This window comes from Misgurnus anguillicaudatus, chromosome 15, assembly GCF_027580225.2.
Source record: "Misgurnus anguillicaudatus chromosome 15, ASM2758022v2, whole genome shotgun sequence".
NCBI lineage: Eukaryota > Metazoa > Chordata > Actinopteri > Cypriniformes > Cobitidae > Misgurnus > Misgurnus anguillicaudatus.
Window position 1 is genome coordinate 22,829,937 of NC_073351.2, and position 18,424 is coordinate 22,848,360.

Genomic DNA, 18,424 nt, shown 5'->3' on the forward strand with positions numbered 1-18,424 from the left:
CTGTTCATAGTGGGATTGAATTAGGTGACGGACAGATACCAAGCATGCGCTGTAATGTATAAACAGAACGCTGTGACATGACAGCTTCGTGAATGCACTTATTTGGAAAATTATTATTATTATGTGTGTGAAGCTCTAAATCTTTAAAACATACGTAAGTAATTATAGAAAGTATAATATTAGGTTGTCTTTTTTATTTAGAGTAAACGAAACCTTTCGAGTTATCAACAGACACTGAACTTTTCCCTAAAATCATTCGCGTGTTCGTGTGAGGGATATGGAGGTTGAAGACTTCGTTTCCAAGACACTCGAGCTTCTGCAAGAGGAGAGAGAAGCGGAGTTAGAAGAAACACGGTAATAGAGACTTGTTTTTAACATACACACACGTTTTCTGTATCTGTTAATTCATTTCCATTATTTAGCAGTTGTTCAGTCAACAATAACTGCATAACTTTTTGTATTTCCAGGGCATGGCAGGAAAATTTATCCCCCAAAAATTTACAACAAAAAGGAGTGTACCTTTCTAAATTACAGATAGGAAGCCAGCACACGGGCATGTATGGGAGGCTTTTAGTAGTATTTGAACCCAGGAAATGTATAGGACCATCAGTTCTCCCCAGTAACACATTTGGACCTGGTAAGACATTCTGTCTGTTTAATAGATCTAAGAAACTATTCATTGGAGAGCTTTATTTAATCATTTTGGCAATCGTGCTATTAATCACCCCAGACTAGTACCCACAATATGCTTAAAGCATGTAACTAAAGTCTTGAATAAGCATTTTATTTTACTCTTATTTTCCAGGTGATATTGTCGGTCTGTATCAATCAGAAAGTCAGGGTCAGCAATCTCAGTTGGGCTCAGGAGTGGTGACACGTGCCACTCAGACGTCCCTGACAGTGGCTTTTGATGACACGCAAGATGGTATTAATTTGGACAGAGATGGACTCTACAATCTGATGAAGTTGGCGAATGATGTGACATACAGGCGACTCACAAAGTATGTTGAGAAATAATGTTTTTCAACAGAATCATCCATATGCATTGCAAATAAAATCAACTTTATGCACAATGGATATTACATACAAAGCTGAATAATATTACTGAATTTGATGTTTTCTTTGCTGTATGTTTTGCTTGTAGTGCCTTAAAGTCTTTAAATGGATATGGCAGTGGTCCTGCATCTCACCTGATCAGCGTCTTCTTTGGTTACTCAGAGCCAGGGACAATATCACATCAAAGTAAGCAAACACGTAGAGTAATGCATGTAAAATGCTGTAAAACACAGGACTTTCTCAGACTTTCTCTGTATAGCTTAGTCGTAGAGCATTGTGTTAGCCGTGTTATATATATATACTCTGAAAAGTCGCTTTGGATAAGTGTCTGACCATGTGTGAATTTGTTTGTGAGTCATCATATCACATCAGTTTTACCTTATTCTTTATTCAACTATTACAGATGCATTGGAATTCAGCAACACTGGGTTAGATGATTCTCAAAAGGAAGCCGTGGCTTTTGCACTTTCTCAAAAAGATGTTGCAATCATACATGGACCACCAGGGACCGGCAAAACCACAACAGTGGTTGAAGTAATCCTGCAGGCTGTGAAACAAGAACAAAAGGTATGCATATAATATATCTCTAGTTGATGATATAGGGTTTATGTTATTATTAAGGTATAATAAATATAAATATACTGAATAACAATAAATACATAAATACACTTTTTATGCCACATTTGACAAATGTTAATATGCTGAACATTTAAGTAAATGTTAACAGGTCCTTTGCTGTGCTCCTTCTAACGTGGCTGTTGATAACCTGGTGGAGCGCCTGGTGAAGAGCAAGGTCAAGGTTTTAAGATTGGGTCACCCAGCTCGTCTTCTTGAGTCCATACAGAAACACTCATTGGATGCTGTACTTGCACACAGTGACAACACTAACGTCATTTCTGATATTCGCAAAGACATGGACAAAGCTTTTGTAAGACTTGGTTTTCTCATACTTTGTGTCTTGTTGCCTTTAGCTAATGTACAGAGGACATAAAACGTATTTAAGCCTAAGTCATGCTTTAAAATGTGTGGTTAGCATTAAAGGGCACCTGTTATGCAAAATCCTTTTTTACAAGGTGTTTAAGCATAAATGTGTGTGGACAGTGTATGAACACAAACACCAAACAATGAAAACAATCCATCCACTCCTTTTTTTTAATCCCCATTAAACCAATGCAGTCTCATTAGACGCACTGTTTTGATTCTCTTATCAATGTGATGTCACACTGATAAAGCCATGCCCATGGCCACTGACCAACAGTCCTGCATTACCATAGTTGTATGCTGTCTGCCATATCTCAATAGTGAGGTACTTTATTCAGAGGAATCAGATCTATTTTATCTGAAAGTGCTTGCTGTCTCTTTTGGTAAGGGGCGAGGAGCAATATATGTGGTGTATTTTGAGCTTAAACTTTACAGACACACTGGGCCCACCTTAGACTAATATTACATCTTGTAAAAATGGGCACAATAGGTACCCTTTAAATAAATTCCAAATTTTGGAAAATCCCATTTTAAGTTGGTTTTCATATGTCGTAAAGTGATAGTTCACCCGAAAATAAAAATTCTGTCATCATTTACTCTCATGTTGTTAAAAACCTGTATAAATTTCTTTGTTTTGATAAACACAAGGGAAGATATTTTAGAGGAATGTTTGAAACCAAACTGATCATGAGCCCCATTGACTTCCATAGTAGGGAAAAGAAGACTGTATGGATGTGAATTGGGGTCATGATCGGTTTGGTTACAAACATTTCTCAAAATATCTTCTTCCTTTGTGTTTATCAAAACAAAGAAATGTATACAGGTTTGTAACAACATGAGATTGAGTAAATGATGACAGAATTATCATTTTTGTGTGAACTATATTTTTAATGTACTTGTAGTAGTCTCATTTCTAACAATAAGATCCATTTATATGCTACAAATGCTGTGATAATACATTCATAATAAAATTAATGTATTGACAGAGTGAAATGAAAAAGGCCCGTGATAAGGGCCAGCGGAGCAACCTGAGACGGGAGATTAAGGATCTGCGGCAAGAGCTGAGGTCCAGAGAGGATACGGCTATCACCCAGATCCTGAAAAGAGCAGATGTTATTCTGGCAACTAACACTGGTGGGTATACATTCATTATTTTATTAATGTGTACTTGTTAATTCACAATTTTAAACTTAAAATGTGTTATTTGTTTTATACAGGAGCCTCTAATGATGGTCCCCTGAAACATCTTCCTAATGATCATTTTGACTTGGTAGTGATAGATGAGTGTGCTCAGGCCCTAGAGAGCAGCTGTTGGATCGCTCTGCTCAAAGCACACAAGTGCATACTAGCTGGGGATTACAAACAGCTGCCACCCACCATCAAATCACAGAGGTATGACAGAAAGAGATAAGATATCGTATAGTTGTGAATTATTTTGGTTATGCAATTTTTAATGGTTGTTTGTATTATATAAATACTTTATTTATTTGCTCTATATCTTTAAACAGTTTTTCAGTAAAGCTGAAGTATGTTGTTTCTAATGATTGCTAAGCAGGTTTCCTATACATTTCATCATCTGCCATCAGTCAAACAATCACCTGATTCACCCCACTGGCACATTAATGTTTTTATGAATTACACAAACTTTTCCACATTTAGCAAATGCTTTTATTCAAAGTGACTTGCAGTGTATTATTGGGTATACAAAGTATGTGTGCTTTCTGGGTTCAAACTTGTGACTTTTTGCACAGTGCTGTACCACAGAGCTATACAGGAGTGCATTAAAACATAACATGTTTCCTTAATACTGGAGTGATATTTTCCTTTGCAGTGCTGCATCTAAAGGCCTGTCTGTGAGCTTAATGGAGAGGCTGATCAAGAAATATGGAGACTCGGTGGTTCGAATGCTGACCACTCAGTATCGTATGAACAGTGCCATCATGCAGTGGGCTTCAGAGGAGATGTATCAGGGCAAACTGATCGCACACCACTCAGTGGAGAAACACTTGCTTAGGTGTGCAAAAAAGTATATGGCACTGTTAGCCACGTGTAACATTTCATGTGACATTGTGCTATATGTGACCGTTTCTTTTTTGAAATGTACTGTTTAGATTTTAACCTGAAATTCACAGGCAGTGAAGGTGAATTAGATGGTGCATAACCTGTTTCATGCCATTTTTTACTGGGCCCTCCAATCTGTTTCTCATTACCCATTGCATTTCGAGCAGAGATCTGTCTGGAGTTGCTGATGTTGAGGAAACCAGAATTCCCCTTCTGCTCATTGACACAGCGGGTTGTGGCCTTAGTGAGATGGAAGACACAGATGAGCAGTCCAAAGGCAATCAAGGTTGCTATTGGATCCAAACATAACCTTCAAATACCACTTTAAAATGTTTACATTTACAGACTGATTGCGATACTGTACACACAGGTGTTATTCATATTATTGTAGGGCATTATTAGGTTACGAAGCGCGTTTTTAATTTTGTCTTCCCTCTATAACTTTACAGGAGAGGTGGACATTGTGGCTCTTCATATTAAAGCTCTTACTGAGGCTGGAGTTCAAGTCAAAGATATTGCGATTATTGCACCTTATAATCTACAGGTGAGATGGCTTTCAAAGCATTTACTGGTGTGGAAGAGGAGAGACATACACTCACCTAAAGGAACACCTGTTCATTTTCTCATTAATGCAATTATCTAATCAACCAATCACATGGCAGTTGCTTTAATGCATTTATGGGTGTGGTCCTGGTCAAGACAATCTCCTGAACTCTAAACTGAATGTCAGAATGGGAAAGAAAGGTGATTTAAGCTATTTTGAGCGTGGCATGGTTGTTGGTGCCAGACGGGCCGGTCTGAGTATTTCACAATCTGCTCAGTTACTGGGATTTTTCACGCACAACCATTTCTAGGGTTTACAAAAATGGTGTGAAAAGGGAAAAACATCCAGTATGCGGCAGTCCTGTGGGCGAAAATGCCTTGTTGATGCTAGAGGTCGAGAATGGGCCGACTGATTCAAGCTGATAGAAGAGCAACTTTGACTGAAATAACCACTCGTTACAACCGAGGTATGCAGCAAAGCATTTGTGAAGCCACAACACGCACAACCTTGAGGCGGATGGGCTACAACAGCTGAAAACCCCACCGGGTACCACTCATCTTCACTATAAATAGGAAAAAGAGGCTACAATTTGCACGACCAAAATTGTACAGTTGAAGACTGGAAAAATGTTGCCTGGTCTGATGAGTCTCGATTTCTGTTGAGACATTCAGATGGTAAAGTCAGAATTGGGCGTAAACAGAATGAGAACATGGATCCATCATGCTTGTTTCTGACCATGTCCATCCCTTTATGACCACCATGTACCCATCCTCTGATGGCTAATTCTAGCAGGATAATGCACCATGTCACAAAGCTCGAATCATTTCAAATTGGTTTCTTGAACATGACAATGAGTTCACTGTACTAAAATGGCCCCCAAAGTCACCAGATCTCAACCCAATAGAGCATCTTTGGGATGTAGTGGAACGGGAGCTTCGTGCCCTGGATGTGCATCCCACAAATCTCCATCAACTGCAAGATGCTATTCTATCAATATGGGCCAACATTTCTAAAGAATGCTTTCAGCACCTTGTTGAATCAATGCCACATAGAATTAAGGCAGTCCTGAAGGCTAAAGGGGGTCAAACACAGTATTAGTATGGTGGTCCTAATAATCCTTTAGGTAAGGGTAATGCTTCTTTTCTGATCTGTTGTCTGATTTTTTTTTCAGGTGGATCTTTTGAGAGAAAAACTGTCCTGTAAATATGCTGAGCTGGAGATCAAGTCTGTTGATGGCTTCCAGGGCAGAGAGAAAGAGGCAGTGGTGTTGTCATTGGTCAGATCCAACCGAAAGGGTACGATAGCACTTGTACACAGAGTAAATGACTAGTAATAATCATGTTTGCAGTTTATTACAGAATGCTTGTACAATTCATTGTGTTGCATGTACCCTAAAGGTGAGGTTGGATTTCTTGCCGAAGACCGAAGGATCAATGTGGCTGTAACTCGTGCCAGACGGCAGCTCACAGTAGTGTGTGATTCTCAAACCGTTCGAAACCATGACTTCCTCAAATCCCTCGTGGTCTACATGACTGAACACGGGGAAGTTCGAACCGGATTTGAATACCTGGAAGACTGTGTGCCACAGAATTACACGCGTGACGGTAAAGACAAACAGCGTGGCGCTAAAGATGCTTCATCCACAAAACAGAAGTCTAAAAATCAAGGTAAAAAATCAGAGCAAGAACATGAGAAAAATGCAAACTACAGAGAGAGTCAGGACATTGTTCAGTCTGGTCAACAAAACAAACAAAGTAAAACCAACAATCTACCCCATGCTAAACCCAGAGATGCTGAGCAGACCCAAAATAAAAGACAAGAGATCAAGGAGCAGTTACTAAACTTTCTAAAGGACCAAAACCAAAATGAACTACAGTTTTCTTCCTCGCTCAATTCCCACGAGCGCATGCTGGTCCACGAGCTCTCTGAAGAACTGGGTTTAAAGCACGAAAGCCAGGGAGAGGGAAAAAACCGTCGCATCACCGTCTCCCGGCCACCGGCAGCTCCAGAAATTCCAAAAAAGGAGCCAAAACCCCGACCAGCAGACGTGACTGCAAGGGCTGTGGTGGAACCACATGCCGAGAAATCGCAGAATGAAGCCTCACAGTCACCGGTTGATCTAAAAAGCCTGCATCTGGAGCGCATGCGTCGAGAAATGGAGAAACGAGAGGAGAAAAAGCAACAAAAAAGCATGAGGTTGGATCCAGATCTTAGTACTAGTAAAAAACAGACTGTTAAGAAATCTAAAGGCACCGCTAAAGGTTTGTGATCTTTATCGCAGTGATCTTTACTGTAATACATCTGACTTGCTTTTCAATAGGAGAGTCATGATGTGTTTTTTCATAGGAGGCACTAAGATGAAAGCAGGAGCAGTGGACATAGCTGCAGCAGCCGCAGCCGATGACGATTTTGACGCGCTCATCGATGCTGTGGTGAAGGCCGACAGTGTGTGTGCCTTCGTCAAGTGTAAAGCCAGCGTCCTCACGCTAGGCCAGCTCTGCATCCACTGTAACAGACAATACTGTCTGAGTCACCATATACCTGAGGTACAGCCTGCTTCATAATTGCTGAAATTTTTTATTGTATTAATTTTGAGCCGTTCCTGGCTCTGTCCGGCACCTGACGCATTGCATATTCTTCTGAAGAATGCCAGCATTAATTAAAGAGCAGCTGCAGTGTATTTTTGACAGTGTAATGGTTGTGCAAGTAAGTGCAGTAAAGCGCTGTTTACATGGAAAGAGTGCAAAAACCAAAACAGCCATTAAGTTTGTAGAGTCTAAAAGATAAAGAATAGGATTCAAATAATACATTATGTATTGGTTTTACAGACAAGGCTTAGCTAAAGCCAGGACGTTGGTGTAAATTAAGATGTTTAAGCATCTTTAATAAACTTACATAAAGACATTACTGGTGTGTATCTTGAGGTAATCAATGGCACCGGCTTATTTTAAGGTCTGTCATTGCAAGTTATTTTCAGTTGAGACAGCTCAAACATGTGTCTTAGTCTAGCCTTAAAGGGACACTCCACTTTTTTGAAAATAGGCTCATTTTCTAGTTCCCCTAAAGTAAAACATTTGATTTTACCTGGTGCTACCACTTTTAGCATAGCTTAGCATAATCCATTGAATCTGATTAGACCATTAGCATCGCGCTAAAAATAACCAAAGAGTTTCAATATTTTTCCTATTTAAAACTTGACTCTTCTGTAGTTACAACGTGTAATAAGGCAGACGGAAAATTAAAAGTTATGATTTTCTAGGCAGATATGGCTAGGAACTATACTCTCATTCTGGCGTAATAATCAAGTATTTTGCTGCTGTAACATGGCTGCAGCAGGCACAGTGATATTACGCAGCGCCCGAATATAGTCCCCTTGGTAACTTTTAATGGTCTTAGTACACGATGTAACTACAAAAGAGTCATTTTTTAAAAATAAGAAAAATATTGAAACTCTTTGGTCATTTTTGAGCGTGATGCTAATGGTCTAATCAGATTCAATGGATTGTGCTAAGCTATACTTAAAGTGGTGCCGTCAGACCCGGAGATCAGCTGAATGGATTCCAAAACAGTAAAAACCTAATGTTTTACTCTAGGGGAGCTGGAAAATGAGCCTATTTTTAAAAAAAGTGGAGTGTCCCTTTAAACCTTGTTTGTGAAACCAGGGGAAAGACTAGTTTTGAGTGTTTCCTAAGTTATAAAAAATATGAATGTTTACATCTGTGGCTGCACTGATGTAAGGCTTTATAAAGACATTGTGTAAAATAATGACATATTCTCCTTTAGGTTCATGGATGTGGTGACAAAGCAAAATCCCAGGCTAGAATGAGGATCAGTAAGGAGGGGGTGCTGTATGCTGGAAGTGGACAAAAGGACAAATCAATGGATCCAAATAAAAAAGCATACCTGCAGAGAAAATTTGACTCCAAGCTTAAAGATATGGCATCTCAAAGAAAACCCAAAGCTAAGGACAAAGAAAATTGACATTCTGTGACACACTAGATCTATTTAATGCTGTTTAAATTAAATTGTAATTACACAAAAGATGACCATGGTGCAATATTTAAGTAAACATAGTAAATTATACTTTGTGTTTTTCTAGTCTTAATGTGTCGATTAAGATGATTTTGAGCCTGATATATTCTCAGAACAGCTGTGATTTAAAGGGACACTCCACTTTTTTTTAAAATATGCTCATTTTCCAGTTCCCCTAAAGTTAAACATTTGATTCTTACCATTTTGGAATCCATTCAGCCGACCTCCGGGTCTGGCGGCAGAGTCCTGCAAAGGGTCGGGTACCCGCATAAAAGTGTCTCCAACGGGTGGATTGTGACATTCCTAAAATTCACGGGCGGGGCCGCGGGCGGATAATTAACTCCGCGCGGGCAGGTAGTAGTGCAAATGAAAATATGTGCAAAATTTGTATGTCTAAGGATGTGCACACCAAACTTTGAAACACGGCTGTTTTTTCAGCCAAGCGCTTTTTAGCTGTGATACTTTAGCTGTGAGCCGGTTGGTTGTTGTGATACTTGTCCCGCCCTTCCTCCACTGTGATTGGACGGCCGTGTGACAACTGACAACTGACATTGACGAGCGGAGCATTTCACCCAAACTTTAATCTCTTTCAACTCTCGACGCTCAGCGCCGAGCGCGGAAAAACCGCTGACCGCCGGCTTAATTACCATTACACGCGGAAAATATGACATTTGACCCATCACGTCACCACCACTACAACAGTGCGCGACCAGTTTGTTGATTCTTCTCGTAGCCTAGTTGGAGCAAGCGTTGCAGGACTCTGGCATAAAGTTTTGCTGTTGATAGCCGGAAGCTGAACGTCTTCTCTTAGAAAGCATTTCGAGACGAGACTTAGGAGCACAGCAGGGGTTGTGTAGGTAGGTTGTTATTTTTCTTGTTTTTTTATTAATATGTCTATTTCTGTATAGTTATCAGGTTCCATTTATGCCGATAGGCTACTTAAATGGTACAAAACAGAGCGCACTTTAGCCTGTTTCATTAGCCTATTCATGACGCTGTTGTGATGTTGAGAGAGGTACGAGATAAAAAATAAACCACTTTAATTGGAATGATTTTAGCGTGTGTGATTTATGCGGGTACGGGTCGGGTAACGGGCCAAATATTAACGGGTCCGGGCGGGTGCGGATTTAATTTTGATATTATCACGGGTGATGGGTCGGATCTGGTGCTGAACTTTGCGGGTACGGACGGACACGGGTCTCCAAAAATGGACCCGTGCAGGACTCTGTCTGGCGGTACCACTTTTAGCTAGCTTAGCATAATCCATTGAATCTGATTAGACCACTAGCATCGTGCCAAAAAACAACCAAAGAGTTTAAACATTTTTCCTGTTTAAAACTTGACACCTCTGTAGTCACATCATGCACTAAGACCGACGGAAAATTAAAAGTTGCAATTTTCTAGGCAGATATGGCTAGGAACTATACTCTCATTCTGGCGTAATAATCAAGGACTTTGCTGCCGTAACATGGCTGCACGAGGCGCAATGTTATTACGCAGCAGCCGAAAATAGTCCCGTTAGTATCTTTCAATAGCAGGGGACTATTTTCGTTCACTACTTAATATCATTGCTTCTCCTGCAACCATGTTACAGCAGCAAAGTCCTTTATTATTATGCCTAAATGAGAGTATAGTTCCTAACACAAAAAAAGCATAATATGACCCCTTTAATGTAGATCCATGCTCACATGGGTAAACAGTAAGCCAATAACAAGAATCAAATATGCAAAGAATGGCTTTTTAATAGTACTATCCGGCAATGAAATTGCCATTTTTGAATGACTCAGAAGTTCATCCTAATGTTGATCTTAAATCCATTTGAAAGATTTATGTCCTGCAGAATAATTGTTGAGATATCTAGAGTTCTTTTATGATTAATGCAAGCAGCCCAGTGGAAACCAAACTTGTTGTCTCAGTGATTAATGTATTGAAACTTCGTGTCAGATGTAATTTGACTCATTAAGCGCTGAACAAGAAAGCTTTGAGCTGGTTCCAGTTAAAACAGGTTTTAATATATTTAGTCACAATATATTTAGTCAGTTATATATAGTCATTGCACATGCCGTTTGTGTATTGGCTTGTACAGTATGTACATGCAGTATATCTAACTTGTCCACAAGAGGACACGAGAGACTCGGGTGAAACTGTGAACACCATGGATTTGGTTACCAGTTTCTGGCACTTCTTTGTGCAATCCTATTAAACTTTACCTTAGAGCTACAGCTAAACAAATGTTTTACTAGTTTGCCTGCCCATTCAGTCTTAATAATTAATGGTAAACGAACTTCGCTTGCTGTCCTGGAAGGGAGCTCTGAACGTTTAGAGAGAGCGAACCTGAGGGTGGTGCTCGAACCCCAAGTTCAACCTTGGTAAAATAGGGTGGACCTCAAATGCCTACTCTCAAATTACGTAATTTTACAATATACTGTAGTAGTAATTAAACGGATTACATTAGGTTTTTAAAGCCATGGATGGTGCTTGACCACCTGCCCATTTGACTCTTAACGGCCAGAGTGCCGTTTTATCAAGGCATTTTTTGTAATTAAATGCCCCTTTGTAAAGACTTGCCCAACTATTAGTAAAATGAATGCATTATTTCCTGCTATTAGACCGTTTCAGTTATTACAACATAAAACAAGCGGCTGCACGTAACTTCCGGTAAACTCCGCTAAGAATAAATAACAAAGTTCTTTAAACTTAGATTATTTATATAACAAGCAAAGAAACAACACATAGATTACCTAGGAAACCAAAACATTTGTTCTTTTCGACGAGGCATTTGTTCAAGAGATCAGTTTAGCAACTAGTCAGAGCATTGAAAAAACGAAACCGGAAGTAAGGTTCGGATCCAGACGTGTATCACGTGCTTCCAATGAAACCTATATGAAAAAAAAAACTTAAAAGTAATACAAGATTTGGTAATAACATTAGTTGCATTAATGCAAGTGTCTTTGTCCAATGCTGCTCATCTCTGAGATGTCTGCCAGGAGTAACGTGTGGATGAATAAGGTAGGAGCAGACAGAAATACATTTTTGTGCAATATATTGAATAAAAGAAACCTGTTCTTGGAGACTCACCATCTTGCAATATTAACCCCACCTCTACTCCAATGCACCTGCCTGTGATTTTTACAATAGGTGAAGACCTGGATCTTGTGTGTAGACCAATAGAGTTGTCTGCACCTTTACCCTAAAGTCTGCAGGCTGGTGGCCCACCAAGTGCAGGATTTGACACCCCTGGCATAAATAACCCTCAGGTCAAGTACAGACTACATTATAAAGTACCACAAGTACATCCTTATGGCGGTTTCTGTAGTCAGTGGGAATAGATAATATTAATGTTAATTTATGTAAAGTTAATGTTGGAAGGGATTTATTAGTCATGATTTGATTGAAACGTTTTATTTGCTATGCATATTAAAGTACTTACAGCATATGTAATCGTGAAGTACAGTACAGTATTTTAATCCGGTTCTTTTTTTGGCTGTACTGTGTGACTACTGGAAGACATCAGTAGAAGCTCTAGGCTTAAAATGTGTGGTACTTATAATAGCTCTGCAATTTCCTGAATCAGGAATAACTATTTACCCCCAGTAAATAGTTTCAAACTAAAAATAAACTTGAAAACATGCAGTAGCGCAGGTTATATCACTCTTTTATCATGATGAAAATGTTAAAAGGTGCCCTACTGAATGAAAATGTGCAGATACATTTCTGTTACATTATGTTCCATATTGTAAGTAAGGAATAATTGACGACAGGCCATTGAATTATAAGAAAATATGCACACCCAAGGTGAAATAATTCAAAGGACCGGAGTCAATTATTCCTTTTATACCACGGTTACCACAAACATTGCTCTGGTGCCTAATTTTAAGACATTTGACAAGTAAGGTGTGCGGTTATCAGAAAATAATGCATACCCACGGAACATTTCTCAGCCAATCAGAATACAGCATTCAACAGACCCGTGGTAAAATGTAATGTAATGTATGAAAATGTCTATTGTGCAAAACTGCATTTTACAGTACAGAAAAACACTTTATATAACAAATCTATTTTCTCATTTTTAAAATCTGTTTTTACAAAATCAAACACTTGCATTAGTTTGATATAGTATGTCTGCCAGGCAAATAAAGAATATTTATATTATAACATTATACTTCATTATTATAGTATTTGTTTTTCGGCCTTTATGTTCACATTAAAAAAAAGTTTAGTATAGATTAGGTTTATTACATTAATTGGATCCCTTCTTGAAGTAAGCAAATTTTATTATGGTGAAATTATTTGTTTGTACTGTGCACTGTAAAAACTATTTTTAAGTTTAACTTGAAAAAGTAAGTTACATGGTTGCCTAAAATTTTTAGTTAATTCAACTTAAAAAAATATGTGTGTATAACAAATATTTTTAACTCATTCCCCGCCACTGACGAGATATTTTGTCAATAAAGAGAAAACATTTGCCTGAAAACAACATGTTTCTAATGAGTTTGTATGGTAATCTGTAATACCGCGAGTATCCACTAAATACCCAGTTTATAAAAAACTGCTAAACATTATTTATTTATTATTTATTATTAATTTTACACCTTGTGTTTGTTTTGATAATTGTGCTGAATCTGGTCTCTAACAAAATTCCTTAACAAAAATGCAATTATTTATCTTTGAAGAAACCTATCCATATTTAAGAGTTTATAAATAGAGAAAAAAATAAAGATAGGATGAAACGGTTTTTTTTCCTTTTTTGTTTGTTTGTTTGTTTTAAAGAAAAGGGTCTGTTTTTTCATTTGATATATTTGTAGGTTACTGAAAAATCCAGTAAAGACCAGCATATGCTGGTAGCTGGTTTTAGCTGGTTTAAGGTGGAAGTAGCTGGTCTAAGCTGGTCCTCCCAGCCTGGCAAAGCTGGTCAAGCTGGTGGGTCTAGACCAGCCTAAAAAGTGACCAAAACGCAGCTAGACCAGCTTAAAAATGGACCAAAACACAGCTAGACCAGCTTGCTACACCACCAATACCAGCTAAAACCAGCTCACCATGCTTGTCTTAGCTAGATTTTTCAGTAGGGATATTTTTAGAAGAAAATTTTCCTGGAAGGCAAAACTTTCAAAAAAGGCTGACAGGGAATAAGTTAAGTTAAATTAACTCAAAATTTTAAGGCAACCAGGTGACCTTTTTAAAGTGGAACCAACATTTTTTTCATTGTACATTGTAAATCTGCATTTGTACACCTTACAGTATACTGTCAGACTAAAGTGCACAGATTTGAAGTGTGCTTCCCTCATTAATCCCAATGCAAAAATAAGGAAACATCTGCTCTGTAAACTTGTTTTTAAATGTGTAAATGCTTGAACCATTTGCAGTATTACAAAAAGAAACTTTTCCCTTCTCATAGTCCAGTTCTACTGTGACCATATCTGGTTTTCTTTTAAGATCGAGGCGTGTGCGGGGAGACGTGTGAGCCCAGTACTCCTTATCACACAATCCAATAACCCAGAAACCGTCTGTGGGACTGAAGAAAGCTGAAGTCTTTCTTCTGAAGGACTCTCGTGCCACTCCAATGTACCACTCTCTCGTGTCTCCCACTTCTACATGCCAGCTGTGCTTTCCAGATTTGAAGCTGCCAGCAGCTAGTACTGCCATGCGGCTTGTGCAGCGCTCGGGATTATCTGGTACCTGCTGTTTTTTCCCATATTTAATGGTGGTCAGTTCATCACTGATGATCAAGTTGGGATGTGCTGTGTTTGGATCAAAATTGACAAGGCCTGGAGACAGTAGAAAGAAACAGATCTGCTCAAAAGTCATATGTGACCGTACTGGACCACAAAACTAGTTGGCACTGGTATATTTGTAACTATAGCCAACAATACATTTTATGGGTCGAAATTCTACCTTTTAATGTCAAAAATCATTATGATATTAAGTTAAAAATCCTGTTCCATTAAGATATTTTGTAAATTTCTTACAGTAAACATATAAAAAATGTATTTATCATCAGTAATATGTGTTGCTAAGGACTTCATTTGGACAACTTTAAAGGCTATATATTTTCTCAATATTTACATTTTTTCGCACCCTCAGATTCCTGATTTTCAATAGTTGTATCTCAGATGATGTATAAATCTCAATTTCAAAAACTGACACTAAATTGATTAGAAAATTGTTCATTTTAAGTTCTACTTACAGTGACTGACAGCTCTTTCCATTCTTTTCCACACCCCATGCTTTATTGATCCCAGGTATTGAGACACGTTTATAAGAGACCCTTCTGGATACTCGGCTTCAGGCACAATGTATTGAGTCCTGCAATGAATGCATTTATCAATTTCAGTCTTTAAAGAGATTTTTTGTATGCTTAAATGAATCCCTGTTGCTTACAATACCTTTTTATTGCCTCCTTACATTCCTGTAAAAAGTGTTAAGATATTAGCGAAACTGTATCCATGTTTACTGCCCTTTTGCATCAAATAAGACCACATAACAAAATAATTGACCTTAAAAATTGATAGATCGTCTGCCAGTACGATGGGATCTATGTAGTTGATGATGTCCGTGAGGTCTTCAATGATCTTGTTGGCTTCCTCCAGCCGCTCGCTCACAGCCTCAATCTTGCTTTTACTCTCATTTTGCAGCACTTTCAGCCGAACAATTTCTTCCTCCCTCAGAAATTCATGCAACTTTTCATACTCTTTCTTTATTTGCTGTGCAGTTTCTACTTCTTGTTTCTGTATATTGAAATACAAATAAATTGGACTGGGTGATCCATAAGGAAGTGTCAAAAAAATGTATTTGAATTTAGGTGAGCAAATACATAGTTTAAGAATTGCAGTGTCATTATTACCGTCTAAAAATGGCTGGGTTATTTTTATCAATAATGGGTAAATATTGGACAGAACACACAGCTGGGTTAAATTGACCCAATGCTGGGTTGTTTTAACCCAACTGCTAGGTTATTATACACCATGGTTGCATAATAACAACCCAACATGGGGTTCTGCTCAATATTTACACATTATTGGTCAAAAAATAAACCAGACATTTTTAGTGTGTACTGGATACTCCATCAATATGTAGTATTGTAGCATATGTAGCATCCGTCAGAAATGCTTGTAACCCAAACTTATGCAGTGTGCCAATTCTCATTCCTCAACCATGTTGAAAGACCTGTTTTAAAGTCGAGGAAATTATGTTACCGTTTCTAATAGAGCAAATTATTGGCCTGCATCAAGCAGAGTAAACAACTAACTCTGGACAGAAACAAATATTGGGATGTTGCATAGACGTAATCAAAGTTAAAGCAACACTGTGTAGTTTTTATACCTTTAAATAATGTCTCTAAAATTATTTCAGTGATAGAACAACTTTTAACTGGACGAATTGTACTGTTGCTGCAACCTGAGCAGCCTCCTAGCTGCTACAAGCACACTCTGAAAGTGGCGGTGGAAAGTAGGAAACACAGCCCTGCCCCTCCCCCTGGCTGCAGAAGAGTGTCTGATACCAGGCACTGTTGCGCTTTTCAACCACATGGGGGAGCTGTAAGTCATTTTTACATGGAAACTACATAGTGTTGCTTTAAAGCCACTTCAACAAAATATTAGACTGTTATTCTTTTTGACCAGGAGAAAGTATATTAAAAATGATACACGTTTTTTTTCTTTATTCCATGTAACACAAGGACATTCGTCAACTTTTACTACAATAATATCTATAATAATCACTTTTTTTTTCATTGGAAGAAAGAAATGAACACTTGCATAATTATTCTACCATAATTTTACCTGTATGTAGGCTTCCAGTTCTTCCAAGTTTTCCTTTAGTTTTTCATAGCTGATTAGATGTTTTTTGAAGGGATTATATCTAGCTGTGAGTTCCTTCTGTGAAGTGGAAGTATGGAAAAGCTATTTATAAAAATCCTGTATATAAGTGCACTATTATATCTAGAAAAGCGGGGTTTTTTTTTTTTTTACAAATTATTTAGGACTATTCTGCACACTTTCAAAATAAAAGTACAAAGCTGTCCCTGGGGTAGTACCCTTTCAGGTATAAACAGCCCCTAAATGGTGCACCTTGAAAGAACATACTGGTACCTTAAAGGGGACATTTCACAAGACGTTTTTGGGAAGTCAAAAAATTCCTTTGGTGTTCTTAGAGCACGTATGTGAAGTTTTAGCTCAAAATACCATACAGATAATTTATTATATCATGATAAAATTGCCACTTTGTAGGTGTGAGAAAAAAATTTGCACTAAATGGCAGTGCTGGGTTTGATAGTGCAGATTAAGGGACGGTATTATCCCCTTCTGACATCACAGGAAGGGGTTGTTATTTTACACATTTTCTAGACTGATAGAAGCACTGGGGACCCAATTATAGCACTTAACATGGAAAAAGTCAGATTTTCATGATGTGTCCCCTTTAAAGATGCATATTCACTGTTAGAAAAAGTTTAAAAACTACCTTTTCTGTCATTGGGGTGGTATAGTTAATTTTTTGTACCTTGAAATATTGTACCTTTTGGGGTACAATATTATCAATATTATACCATCAGGACCTACAGTATTGTGTACATTAAAGGACCAATTTGTACCAGTTAAATGTTAGGAGTACAACAGGTCCAGTATAGTAATGTAAATGTATTATACACAGTCCCTGACAGCTTCTCTACCTTTTGTCTGACAGGGCATACAGCTATGAATAGATTTAAATCCTTACCAATATATCCGATGCTGCCTCAGTTATAAGGCAGTAGTTATGATTTGCGTGGCTCCTTGATGATGTACAATCAACACAAATAAACTCTGCATCTTTCCGACAAAAGAACAACTTCTCCTTGTTGTGTAGCGAGCAACGGTCCTCTGATATTACCACAGTGTGCTCCTTCTTCTTTCTGAGGTCATCTGAAGGTTTCTTTAAAGCCAGATTGATGGAAGGTGGTCTGGTTGAGTTCTCTGCACGGTTACACACGGGACATTGCCGTAATCCCTTAGCTTTCCAGTGTGACTGAATGCAGCTTTTGCAAAAGCTGTGTTTGCATTGTAGGGTGGTGGGATTATTGAAGACCCCATGGCACAGAGGACACACTAGATCCCCCTCACATTTAGCTGCCATCATAAAAGCCGACATGATAGCGCGTTAGACTCTGATGGACGTGTGTTTTAAGCCGTACAGCTGGGAATGACTGGTCTAACCGGATTTTTTAAATTCAGTGTTTCCTGCAAGACTTCTCAGAAACGTCACTGTGACGCTAAATATATCTTGGACTATCCTTGAATACAAAAGACTTGGAAGACATCAGAACAGAACCAACAGTCTTTATTTGCAGATTTACTTACAAAAAAATGTCCGTTATATATACTTATACAGTGAGTCTTAATTTCAGAAGATCCTGAAGAAGTTACATGCAAGTATTATGAGGGACAAATGTAGAGAGGTAGTTATGACCTGTGATTAACCAGGATGTGAGATGCTTTAATACACGCCAAGCAAATTAGTAAACAGGAAGATTAGCTTAGAACTGAAAGATAAACATGTTAAAGGTTATGAAAATAAGGCAAAAGAGAAAGAAATAAGCAGCATCTACATATTGCTCCCATATAAGTTCAACAATAATAAAATGCCACGTCATGTTTTTTGATCACAAGCAATACACGTCATATGAGCCCGTCTGGCTAAAGTCTCATCATCTAATGGCCTTACTCGCTCAGTATTAAATATATCAAGGTTATATTTTCACAAAAAAATTATTTGCAT

The 18,424-nt window shown here is 38.2% G+C and overlaps 2 protein-coding genes across 3 annotated transcripts; one reads left to right on the plus strand and one right to left on the minus strand.

Annotated features, from left to right (window-relative positions):
- Positions 1-30: 30 nt before the first annotated feature.
- On the plus strand, positions 31-8,725 carry ighmbp2 (immunoglobulin mu DNA binding protein 2). 2 transcript variants are annotated; one of them, XM_055173616.2, is made up of 16 exons: positions 31-123; positions 202-354; positions 468-637; positions 806-1,001; positions 1,145-1,242; positions 1,460-1,623; positions 1,784-1,984; positions 3,024-3,171; positions 3,255-3,429; positions 3,869-4,051; positions 4,266-4,384; positions 4,548-4,642; positions 5,814-5,937; positions 6,040-6,903; positions 6,989-7,188; positions 8,426-8,725. In XM_055173616.2, exons 2-16 carry the CDS (start codon positions 278-280, stop codon positions 8,621-8,623), a joined length of 3,012 nt encoding a protein of 1,003 aa, XP_055029591.2. In that variant the 5' UTR covers positions 31-123; positions 202-277; the 3' UTR covers positions 8,624-8,725. The 2 variants fall into 2 exon arrangements, with proteins under 2 accessions (XP_055029591.2, XP_055029592.2); XM_055173617.2 differs by having other exon boundaries at positions 40-154; positions 232-354.
- A 5,071-nt stretch (positions 8,726-13,796) lies between these two features.
- On the minus strand, positions 13,797-17,829 carry LOC129418747 (zinc-binding protein A33). Its single transcript, XM_055173614.2, has 6 exons — positions 17,387-17,829; positions 16,453-16,548; positions 15,169-15,399; positions 15,058-15,080; positions 14,859-14,977; positions 13,797-14,439 (listed from the first exon to the last, which is right to left on the minus strand). Exons 1-6 carry the CDS (start codon positions 17,795-17,797, stop codon positions 13,925-13,927), a joined length of 1,395 nt encoding a protein of 464 aa, XP_055029589.2. The 5' UTR covers positions 17,798-17,829; the 3' UTR covers positions 13,797-13,924.
- Positions 17,830-18,424: the final 595 nt, after the last annotated feature.

Coding starts and splice junctions, on each gene's coding strand:
- LOC129418747 (XM_055173614.2), bottom strand. CDS start 17,797: ATGTCGGCTTTTATGATGGCAGCTAAATGTGAGGGGGATCTAGTGTGT. Junction 15,081..15,168: donor ACGATCTATCAATTTTTAAG/GTCAATTATTTT, acceptor CACTTTTTACAG/GAATGTAAGGAGGCAATAAA. Junction 14,978..15,057: donor TGTAAGGAGGCAATAAAAAG/GTATTGTAAGCA, acceptor CATTCATTGCAG/GACTCAATACATTGTGCCTG.
- ighmbp2 (XM_055173616.2), top strand. CDS start 278: ATGGAGGTTGAAGACTTCGTTTCCAAGACACTCGAGCTTCTGCAAGAG. Junction 355..467: donor GCGGAGTTAGAAGAAACACG/GTAATAGAGACT, acceptor TTGTATTTCCAG/GGCATGGCAGGAAAATTTAT. Junction 1,985..3,023: donor AAGACATGGACAAAGCTTTT/GTAAGACTTGGT, acceptor ATGTATTGACAG/AGTGAAATGAAAAAGGCCCG.